Source organism: Teleopsis dalmanni, unplaced genomic scaffold (assembly GCF_002237135.1).
Source record: "Teleopsis dalmanni isolate 2A unplaced genomic scaffold, ASM223713v2 unscaffolded_contig_0699, whole genome shotgun sequence".
Classification (NCBI taxonomy): domain Eukaryota; kingdom Metazoa; phylum Arthropoda; class Insecta; order Diptera; family Diopsidae; genus Teleopsis; species Teleopsis dalmanni.
The window spans coordinates 1-12,038 of record NW_024032081.1 but is presented as its reverse complement, the minus strand read 5'-3'; the positions used below and the strand labels follow the sequence as shown (position 1 = coordinate 12,038).

At 36.9% G+C, this 12,038-nt stretch overlaps 2 protein-coding genes across 2 annotated transcripts; both read right to left on the bottom strand.

Annotated features, from left to right (window-relative positions):
• Nucleotides 1–348: 348 nt before the first annotated feature.
• Nucleotides 349–3,551, bottom strand: LOC119663650 (probable ATP-dependent RNA helicase DDX43). The gene is made up of 8 exons (XM_038073261.1): nucleotides 3,389–3,551; nucleotides 2,410–2,876; nucleotides 2,229–2,342; nucleotides 1,645–2,150; nucleotides 1,189–1,579; nucleotides 983–1,123; nucleotides 805–905; nucleotides 349–750 (listed from the first exon to the last, which is right to left on the bottom strand). Exons 2-8 carry the CDS (start codon nucleotides 2,857–2,859, stop codon nucleotides 468–470), a joined length of 1,986 nt encoding a protein of 661 aa, XP_037929189.1. The 5' UTR covers nucleotides 2,860–2,876; nucleotides 3,389–3,551; the 3' UTR covers nucleotides 349–467.
• Nucleotides 3,552–10,517: 6,966 nt separating this feature from the next.
• LOC119663649 (probable ATP-dependent RNA helicase DDX43) lies at nucleotides 10,518–12,032 on the bottom strand (the record flags this gene model as incomplete). The annotated part of the gene is made up of 5 exons (XM_038073260.1): nucleotides 10,518–10,920; nucleotides 10,975–11,075; nucleotides 11,153–11,293; nucleotides 11,359–11,749; nucleotides 11,815–12,032. Coding segments are annotated over 5 exons (1,134 nt in total), but the record flags the coding sequence as incomplete, so codon positions are not given.
• Nucleotides 12,033–12,038: the final 6 nt, after the last annotated feature.

The window sequence follows — 12,038 nt, the reverse complement described above, 5'->3', positions numbered from 1 at the left end:
TTCAAATAAAATATGTTATTTTTAAATAAAAATTGAAACCCTTATAAATGAAAAAGCAAGAACACAATATAATTATCATAGTTTTTCAAAAAGCGTTCACACAGTTGTACTTCATTAAATTTATTAAACGAACAAAGTTTCATGTATAACAATATATACATACAGTATAAATTTTTTATATAAATAATTAACCCAAAATAGAGTTTTGTATTCAAATAGAAGTAATATTAATTTTTATTTAATTTTATTTCAAGTTTTTCATATTGTACATTATTATACGAATAACATTAGAAACAGTTTTTTAATTATTTTCAAATTTTAGCGATCAACGTTCATTTAAGTAAAACACTGATCGATTTGAATCAAACATTGCGGTTATTTACGATGTAATGTGAAAAACAAAATGCAATGTTGTGGTCAAGTTACTAAGTTAACTGTTTCTAAGTTAATCTTAAAAATGAGTACCACTACGGTGTACTGTGTTTAAAAAAAGGATTAAAATGACTACCCATTTTAAAATCTTTACCACGTCTTTTTTTCATCTCGTCAAAGCGATTGGACATTCCGTAGAGTTCTTTTGGAACTGCTTGGCCAGCTTCTTCCAAAATACGAATGAGATCCTTTGCAATACCCCAATCCGAGCGTGTTATATAACTTATGGCAGTGCCGGTTCGCCCAGCGCGTCCAGTTCTACCAACACGATGAACATACTCCTCAATGTTACGCGGAAAATCAAAATTAATAACATGACTAAGAAAAAAAAATTTTTCACAACTTCGGTTTTTAATACTACTAAGCACTTACGTGATGTCTTCAATGTCTAAACCTCTTGAAGCAACGTCTGTTGCTATTAAAATTTGTATGTCACCTGAGGTTAGATCAGCCAGTGCTTGTTCTCGATCGGCCTAAAGAAAATTTGTTTGAGTTTATAAGAATCTTATGCACAGAGGCATTACTCTAATAAAACTAATGTATTATGTACCTGATCACGAGAACCATGTATACATTGTGTTAACAGGCCTTTCAGAGATAAATCACTAGACAAGTCGTCAGCACGAGCTCGTTTAGAACAGAAGATAATAACTTTATCGCTTGATTTAAGGTTTTCTAAAAATGCCAGGACCTGTAACAGGAACAAATACATTTTTCTTCAAAGTTTTCTTTATTTAACTTTTCAAATAATATTACCGTATTAAATTTGTCCGCATCATCCACGAGTTCTACATTTTGAGTCACAGAATGAGTGGCAGTTAAATCAAGTGAGCCAACCCATACCTGTATAGGATTGTTCATATAGGTTTCGGCCAATCTACTAACACATGGTGGCCAGGTGGCACTAGTCATGACGGTCTGCCTGTCAGGGCGTATGTCAAGTAGAACTTTTCGAATCTGTGGCTCGAAACCCATATCCAGCATACGGTCCGCTTCGTCTAATATTAAATATGTAACCGATGTAATATCTACAACTTTAGCTTGAACCAAATCATTAAGACGTCCAGGCGTACAAATTATGCATTCAGCTCCTTCTCTGAAATCTCTAATCTGGTCACGACGACTGCCACCACCATAAATACATACACTGAATAAGAATTTCATTATTGTTTATTTTTTTATTCATTTGTTTTAAATTATTTCTTAACTTACGCTTTTATTCCACGGAACGAGTACTTGTTAACTTCTTTTGCTATTTGCTGTGCTAATTCGCGTGTTGGAGCTAAAATTAATATATTTGGACCATTGCGTTTCGCACGTGGTGTAGTCTGTCCATCAGTATGAATCAAAGCAGGAAGCAGAAATGCTAAAGTTTTTCCAGTTCCTGTTTGGGCAATACCTATCATATCCTCGCCTCTCAATAATATAGGCCATGCTTGCTTTTGTATAGGAGATGGTTCCGTAAAGTTTTGTTTCTTCAACTCATCAAGTATATCAGGATAATCTTTGAAACAGTGGTCGAATTTGTATATTGGTTTCGGTATATCAAGACACATTTGATCTTCACTTGTTTTTAAACGTGAAACAATTATATTGTTGTTTACTAAACGCATTTCATTGACTTCTTCCTCTGTCATAACAGCGATTTCCTTGACTTCTTGATAAAAATTTTTTCTCAGCTTTGGAAGATGCGCCCACTGCAACTTACGATATTCTTCCTGTAATAAAAAATATTTCATATGGGCAAAACAAATAAATCGATATCTTCATTTGTGGATTGTTAATATTTTTCTTACAACTTTTCTATTTAGAGATTCCCAATCGATAGGCTGCAATACTTCCTTCTTTTCAGTACCACCAATACATACATTTTTTGTAGGTAGACTTAATCTATTTTCGCCATTTTCTCCCTAAATAAATTTTATTATGAGCTACTATATTATATCCATACGCTCGTTGTATGTACGTCATACTTACAGATTTCGGAGTTGCAACCTGAATATTGTCATTTCTGGAAGAAGCACTAAAACGAGGCACGAATGATTTTTTTTTAAATTCAACTTTGGGATTGTGAGAAACTTCGTGATTTTGAGATGAAACATTTTTATTTTTATTTTTATTTTTATATTTCTGATCAGAGTGTTTTATAATTTCCAAAATGTATTTAACGGCATCGTCAACATTTTTTCTATTACGACCTTTCACAGTTACTATATGGTTGTCACTATTTATATGTACATTGACGTTGAACTTTGTTTTAATGCTTTTTATGTTGGAGCCGTTTAGGCCAATTATGGCACCAATGTAAGCTGGGTCAGTAGGAAATTTTTCTATAATCTCATTAAAATTGGACATGTTTGCACTTAAAACTCCATACACATTCCTTTCAGGTGGAGCATCATCCCACATTATTTCCAAATCATCCATTTTGATGTCAGCAAAACCTACAAAAAAGAATACCTCAATATTATATTCATTTTTACACAAAACCAACTAAATTTCAAACATTCAAATTGAGCCAATTTTCACGAAATCACGAATTCACGAATTCACGAATTTACGAATTCTCAATCATATCAAATGAAACGGTTTTTGAAATTAACTATTAAAAGTAGAAATATGTGTTCTTATAAGGATTATTGAGAGATAAAGCAATGCCAGTTTTTTGTTTTTGATTTGTATGTTGAAAATCATACTGTCACTTTCTTAAGTCTCATCACGCAGTGGCTCTATTGTTTCTTGTGACTTTTACTGAAATTCATTCTTATATAAAATGGTAATATGTGAAATGCAGATTTTATTTTTTGCAAATAGGGTCACATAACCTTAAAAACACCATTGCTCAAAGAAACAAGTATTTTTAGAAAATTTCAAGATTAATTGAAAATATTTAATTGAAAAAAGTTGCACATATATTCGATTTGAAGTCCCGCATTTTATGAAGCAAAATACATACCAGTAATAAAACTAAAACCGAAACTTAATCGAAAAAACACAAGCCAAAAAACGATTCGACCACCGACGCGTCTCTTGAAAAAGTAATAAATGTAGAAGAAAACTTGTTCCGTTCCCGTTCTTTCAAAATTAATATAAGTATATTTGGCAGCCCATACACAGATTTGCTTGAGATTGATGTAACTATATTAATTTGGTTTATGCTTTATGTGCACAAACCAATTTCACAAAGGAATATTCATTTGAAATGATTACACAATCCGATTGGCACATTATTTAATAATGTAAAAAATCCACATACAATTTTAATACTACATGTGTTCAATAATAAAAATTTTATCAATGTTCTGGCAATTTCGTATGACTCATTGCTGACGTTTCTTATTAATGAACCGGTCAGCATTCTGATAAGAGCGTCTCTTTATATAATTATACACCTATACCTCGGTTAACAGCCATTTCGTGCAACAGTAGACTCGATTAACGATCTAGCCGTATTTCTGACAGTGTTTCGCTTAACAGTGAAGAAACCGATAAATATGCCTTTTATAATACAAGCAATGGCTAGTTTAATGATCGATATGCCAAAAAGTTTTCTGGAAGAAGTACAACATTATAAATTATTATCTATTGTAAACACAGACAACAGTGCATTCACACAGTCTCGTTTTTAGCCGGTTTTGCACATTATAATCACTAATGAGTATGATATACCATACAAAGAGCTTTCATTAAAAAGGAGCTCATTTACTACAAATCAGCACATTTAAGACCAAAAATGTCGAACGCAACCCTTAAAACTAATGGTTGATTTGCTTGTTTGTTTATTCAAAATCACGAAAGAACAGCAGTGAGTTAGAGTTTCGGGAGAGGCGCCATCCAACTAAAAGTATTTCCAGGGCCCATCATGAAATGAAGCATCGTTGCTGCCGCCATGCTCATCTCCACGTCCATCGGCAGATCCAATATGATCTTCACATACATCGCTATATCCAATATCTATGTCGGATGACTGTGAAACACCTGCAAAAGAAAGAAATAAAGATAATATAAATGAAACTCTTTTGCAACACTTTCAGAATCTGATAGATGTGGAGAACCGTCACATCGCACTGCAAAAATGCACAGACGCAAGGTTTTTGAATTTAATGGAAGCAAAAAATGTTGCTTTGTCGGCTATCGCATCATCAAAGGAAAGAGGCTTTCCATATATCCGGCTCACTGGAGACAATGACTCAAGCGATGACTATGCATATTTGTTGCGGTCAACTGTTATTATATATTATAATTTCTATTACCATAATATGTTGAAGCCAGTTGAGTCAGTGCACTTAAGCACTTTTACTCTCTATTAACTGCGAGGTTTCTGCAAAACCCCTCTCTACGCCCTAACTGGATTATTGTATATCTCTTCATCAAACTAAGCAATAATTAACCTAAGATCTGCATACCTCTTCGAGGAGCCCGTAACCATTCTAAGATTCGATAACGCGGTGTTAGTAAGTCTGTCAGTTTTCGTAAATAATTTCAGGGCTCTATCCTTTATGTAGTTTTTCTGTATCGATCGGATCAATCTTGACGTCAATCACGTCAACATGCTCTTGAAATGTTTTGCTTGTGTTGAGAACACATTTATCCAGGTATAGCATATACGTGTCGTCAGCGTATAACACCAAAATCGATGGACCTAACATTGGGATATTAGATGTATAAATGTTGTAGAGAGTGGGAAAAGTGGAGATCTCTGAGGAACCCCTGTTTCTATAATTCTGATTGACGAGAGATCGCTGTTGATTTTCGTGCGAAAGGATCTCTCACGTAAGAAGCTGCCGATGATTTTAGTTGGCCTGCCTGGAACACCTAGATCAGACATTTTTACTATCAGGCCATCATGCCAGACCTTGTCAAAAGCTTTATAAATATCAAAAATGATCTTTCCAGTCGACTTTCTTCCACTAATGGCTGTTTGAATCATTTCGGCCGTTCTAGCTAGTTGAAGTGCCGTGGACAGGTCATTATTATCCGGTTTAGGGAAGACAATGACTGTGGCCAGCTTCCAGGTCTTAGGAAATTCATCTAGCCTGAGCATACAATTAATAATGTTAGTGATAAGCTGGATTGCGTTCTCTGGCAGGTTACGTAGGCATCTGTTGTTAATTATATCATGGCCAGGTGCCGACCTAATCTTCAATCTCGCTATAATTTGGGAGATTTCTTCGTTACTGCATACTGCAGTGCCATCATCTGGCTCCTGATCCAAAATATTATTTGCCTCCTCGGAGATACGTTCTTCTTCCTCTGAGTCATATTCTAAGTCTTCATTGGGCTGGAATTCAAGTTCAAGGGTGTCTGTGAAGGTCACGGCTTTTTCTAAATCTGTATATACCAAGCCTGTTCCTCTATGGATGGGTGGTATTACTGGTTTACGCTTCAGGCTGAAGTATTTATTTATGACCCAAAAGGCTGTTCCAAGGCCGTTGAGAAATTCACCCTATTTCACGTTTTTAAATATATAAATCTTTTTCCTGATTTCATTTGAAGGACGGTTGGCCTCCCTTCTGCTCTCCGGGTCACAAGTTATTTGAGTAAATTTCCGGATTCTATTTTGATTTCTAATCATGTTTTTAAAAGGCTGCGGTAAGTTAAAATAACTGTATGGTTTCCTATATTTGAGGGTGGAGCTATCAAAGGCATGCTTTAATAGATGGGCCAGGTTCTGTATACAGTTATCCAATTTTTCTAAGGCTTCTGGATGGTTTTTGATGCAGCTAACGTCTACTAAGTTCTTGAGCGCGTTCCAGTCGCTGGTAGATAACGTAGGGGTCATAGTGTTCATGGGACAGTTTATGGGAAGAATGAATAGAACCGGTTTATGATCAGAGTCTAGCTCATCTAAAACTTTCATATGCACGGTATAATCTAGGTTGGACATGCCGAGGTCTATTATATGGCCTTGGCATGTCTATTATATGGCCTGCTTGGTTCCACAAACGGTCGAGTCTACGTCCCGGAGCCACTCGTCATCAACGACGACCAAGAATCGTTTAACATCCCCCAATAGGACTCCTCAAGTGATTGGAATCCTGCTTTTAAAAGAGCTTGCTGTCCTTCAGCACCTCTACATAGACAATCTCCTTCTTCGTCGACCTTTGGCAGTCCTTCTCCAACCAATGCCTCTTCTAATTCTCCTACCACTTGGCTTTACACTGTGTGTAAAAGAGTAATCTCTAGGAACACCATCTCCGTCCGTTGCAATTCTTGTAATGGCTGGTGTCACCTTAGACCTTGCTCCGGATTGGTCTCGCATCATGGTTGGAATTCAAATTTCATTGGCAATTGCTGCCAAACTCCGCCTATTATTCCACCACAAAACCACTCACACCTGCAACGCACTAGCGTAGTCTCCGTAATTAATTGTTCATCCCCTCTCAAAATTCTACAGTTCAACTGTAATGGTCTAAGAAGGAAACTATTTGAAATTGCAGCATTCATGTTCTCCAACAACATTGCAGTAGCTGCACTGCAGGAGATTAAACTTTTGCCCAACTCCCCTCTCTTTCCCCCCTCAGGCTTTACACTTATTCGTAAAGGTCGACCTAGAGGCGCAGGAGGTGGCGTTGCTTTTCTGTTGCGGGATTCTACATATCATTTTGAGCTTTCTTTGCCCTCGTCTAATGACGAATACTTGGAGATTATAGGGTTAAAAATTTTCATTGGTAGGTCTTTAAGGTTCCTTGAACTAATCAATATATATTAGCTACCCAACTCTAGCTGCCTTCCGCAGCACACCCCAAATATTTCACATCTTCTAGATGAGGACTCGCGTTTTGTTCTGGGTGATTTGAATGCACACCATTCCCTCTTTTAGTGTTCTAAATGAGAACTCCTCCACTAGGGTAACGCCAACTTGTTCCAGCTCTCCTGATGTCAGTCTCGCAAGCCCTCTGCTTCTCGCTGCCTCGAATTGGAGTGTTGATATAGCTTTAAGCTCTGATCACACTCCCATCACAATTTCTATTCCATCGATCGAGGTCCTCACTGCGGCTGACAAGAAAACCTACAGGAATTTCAAAAAGCGAATTGGGCCCTTTTCAAAGATATTTCAGAACGCGACTTCAGCAACAGTTCCCTGTCCTCTGATTTGAACAAGGCAGAGAAACAATTTCGCAACATAATTATCAAAGCTGCCGCCACAGCCGTCCCAGCAGGTAGAATTAAAACCATTAGACCAGGTTTTCTTAGTGACGCTGTGCCTCTTGCTGAAGAACGCGGCAATCTTCGAAGATTGAACCCAACCAATCCACACATAAAAATCCTGAACAATAACATCCGTAAAATGGTGGACGATTATCGTCTTAGTAAATGGAAGGAACATTTAGATAATTGCGACCTCCAAAATGGTAAATTGTGGACTACCATTAAAGCACTTTCTAATCCTCCCTCTTTACTTCCTGGGCTGAAGAGGAATTCTTGACTCTGCCCATAAATATCGGTGAAATCAGGATCCCTACCACCACCAAACCTAAAATCCTGGGTGTCGTACTCGACAGTATGCTGACTTTTTCTGCACATGCGTCTGCTATGTGTGACCGGCTGAAATCGCGTAATAATGTGTTAAAAGCTCTCGCAGGTTGTTCATGGGGCAAAGATAAAGAAACCCTACTGAGTACATACAAAGCAATAGGACGTCCTATTGCGGCCTATGCAGCTCCAGTATGGACCCCACAACTCTGCGAGATGCAATGGACCAAAATCCAATCATGTCAAAACACGGCATTACGGGTTGTAACTGGTTGCCATAGCATGTCGCATGACGACCACCTTCATGCAGAATCAAAAATGCTTCTTGTAAAAGAGCACAATTATCTACTGTCCAAGCAATATCTTCTCGCGTGCCACATAGATGGTCACCCCAATGGCGTCATGACTAGTAGTGCCTTCCCTTCTAGATGCATTCGTCGATCTCTCCTTTCTTTTAATAATTCTATCGATACCTTTTGCAACGGAGCTAACATCAGTGAGGTCGAATATAAACGTGGACTTACGGCTCTCAACACACCGATGCAGTATCTTCTTCTAGACCTGGGTTGTCTGACAACAAGGTTTTTAATAGGTCTCCGCCTGAAATCTCCTCGGATGAACGCTCTCTTCCTCGTGCAACAAGAACTGTTCTTGCTCAATTGAGATCAGGACATAGCCGAGTGCTAAACAATTACTTGTCTCGCTTAAATACGTCCATCCACAATGTGTGCCCCAACTGCAGTTCTTCTCCCCATGACGTCGCCCATCTGTTTTCATGTATTTCTGCACACACAAATCTTCGTCCAATTAACCTTTGGACTCACCCCATTGAAGTGGCCAGGTTTCTCCGGCTGGATCCAGGATGATGATTTATATATACCTCTTCCCTACTCTTCCTCCTCCTTCTCCTTCATTACCCAACTAACTTTTATCCTATTTCCCTACGCATGTAATCGTCTTGTGTTTCCTTTCATGTTTATCTGCTTACAGGTCCTGCGGCTTATAACACCAACAACATATGGCCTGCTCCACTGCCGTAGTGAGTTGGCTCGTTACGCGTATGGAGTTGTAGCATATGATGGTTACAACAAACTGGAAAATTTTTCTTGCGGCCCTATTCGTACTTCTATCACCCCAGTTTCTGTGATAACTATTCAAGTCTTCAGTAAGGAATGTGGGTAAGTTGTTACTGATCAGTGTTGCTAGGTCCATTAGGTAGGTTTTCACGTTTGGCGGTGTATAAACTGAGGTAAAGATGATATTATCCGTTGGGCATTTAAGTAGTAGCTTCGAGCGATTGTAAGTTGTTAATTCTGAGGTAGTGGTTGATGTTTCTCCTAATAAGGATAGCAGTGCCCCTCCTCTTCTTTAGACCATGTCTGATATGTTAATGATGTAGTTAGGGATTTTTAGCTGCATTAAGGGTTTAAGGAAAGTCTATTGCAGAACCATATTGTCTGTTTCGAAATCATGAAGAAATTGTATAACTTCCTGTTTCTTGTTTGTTATGGAATTTGCATTACAGGTCACAACTTTCATGCGATGTAATCTTGATTCAGGTGACCTCAAGACTGGTGCTAGACTGCCTTGATAAGCTAAATTTGCTTGGCTAATTAAATCAGGTGTCGATTTTTTGGTTACCGCGACATACTGGCGTACGCGGAAACGAATACACGGACAAACTAGCCAGGAAAGGAGCAGCTACACCGATGTTGGTACTAGAACCTTCTTGTGTACTAGGAAATAATACGCTACTTTCTTTCATAAAAATAAAAGAGAACAGAAATAAAAAGGATAATTGGGATAATATACTAGGATTGAAACAATCCAAATCACTTATTGGTACCTATAACAATAAGTGATACCAGGATTGTATGAACCTACCAAAGGAAAAGCTTAGAATCATTACAGGCATTCTAACAGGGCACTGTAGATTAAAACACTACCTTACAATACTGGGGATACTTACGGATGCAAACTGTAGATTCTGTGAAGAGAATAAGGATAATTCAATATTTTTATATATATAATATTTTGTATAAACATATTAAATTGTTTTAATAAAGTTTAGAAATACAATAAAAATCAATCGTAATTGTTATCACTCTTATCGATTAGTTTGGGTGACAAGTGCAGAAGCTAATTCACACAAAGGGCTATCAAGCTAAACCAGATTAAGGATCTATAGTAAGTTATTACTATATTATGTGTCGTTCACACACAATTATCTGTACAAAGGATTAATATCCATCTTAAAAATATTTCAAATAAAATATGTTATTTTTAAATAAAAATTGAAACCCTTATAAATGAAAAAGCAAGAACACAATATAATTATCATAGTTTTTCAAAAAGCGTTCACACAGTTGTACTTCATTAAATTTATTAAACGAACAAAGTTTCATGTATAACAATATATACATACAGTATAAATTTTTTATATAAATAATTAACCCAAAATAGAGTTTTGTATTCAAATAGAAGTAATATTAATTTTTATTTAATTTTATTTCAAGTTTTTCATATTGTACATTATTATACGAATAACATTAGAAACAGTTTTTTAATTATTTTCAAATTTTAGCGATCAACGTTCATTTAAGTAAAACACTGATCGATTTGAATCAAACATTGCGGTTATTTACGATGTAATGTGAAAAACAAAATGCAATGTTGTGGTCAAGTTACTAAGTTAACTGTTTCTAAGTTAATCTTAAAAATGAGTACCACTACGGTGTACTGTGTTTAAAAAAAGGATTAAAATGACTACCCATTTTAAAATCTTTACCACGTCTTTTTTTCATCTCGTCAAAGCGATTGGACATTCCGTAGAGTTCTTTTGGAACTGCTTGGCCAGCTTCTTCCAAAATACGAATGAGATCCTTTGCAATACCCCAATCCGAGCGTGTTATATAACTTATGGCAGTGCCGGTTCGCCCAGCGCGTCCAGTTCTACCAACACGATGAACATACTCCTCAATGTTACGCGGAAAATCAAAATTAATAACATGACTAAGAAAAAAAAATTTTTCACAACTTCGGTTTTTAATACTACTAAGCACTTACGTGATGTCTTCAATGTCTAAACCTCTTGAAGCAACGTCTGTTGCTATTAAAATTTGTATGTCACCTGAGGTTAGATCAGCCAGTGCTTGTTCTCGATCGGCCTAAAGAAAATTTGTTTGAGTATATAAGAATCTTATGCACAGAGGCATTACTCTAATAAAACTAATGTATTATGTACCTGATCACGAGAACCATGTATACATTGTGTTAACAGGCCTTTCAGAGATAAATCACTAGACAAGTCGTCAGCACGAGCTCGTTTAGAACAGAAGATAATAACTTTATCGCTTGATTTAAGGTTTTTTAAAAATGTCAGGACCTGTAACAGGAACAAATACATTTTTCTTCAAAGTTTTCTTTATTTAACTTTTCAAATAATATTACCGTATTAAATTTGTCCGCATCATCCACGAGTTCTACATTTTGAGTCACAGAATGAGTGGCAGTTAAATCAAGTGAGCCAACCCATACCTGAATAGGATTGTTCATATAGGTTTCGGCCAATCTACTAACACATGGTGGCCAGGTGGCACTAGTCATGACGGTCTGCCTGTCAGGGCGTATGTCAAGTAGAACTTTTCGAATCTGTGGCTCGAAACCCATATCCAGCATACGGTCCGCTTCGTCTAATATTAAATATGTAACCGATGTAATATCTACAACTTTAGCTTGAACCAAATCATTAAGACGTCCAGGCGTACAAATTATGCATTCAGCTCCTTCTCTGAAATCTCTAATCTGGTCACGACGACTGCCACCACCATAAATACATACACTGAATAAGAATTTCATTATTGTTTATTCTTTTATTCATTTGTTTTAAATTATTTCTTAACTTACGCTTTTATTCCACGGAACGAGTACTTGTTAACTTCTTTTGCTATTTGCTGTGCTAATTCGCGTGTTGGAGCTAAAATTAATATATTTGGACCATTGCGTTTCGCACGTGGTGTAGTCTGTCCATCAGTATGAATCAAAGCAGGAAGCAGAAATGCTAAAGTTTTTCCAGTTCCTGTTTGGGCAATACCTATCATATCCTCGCCTCTCAATAATATAGGCCATGC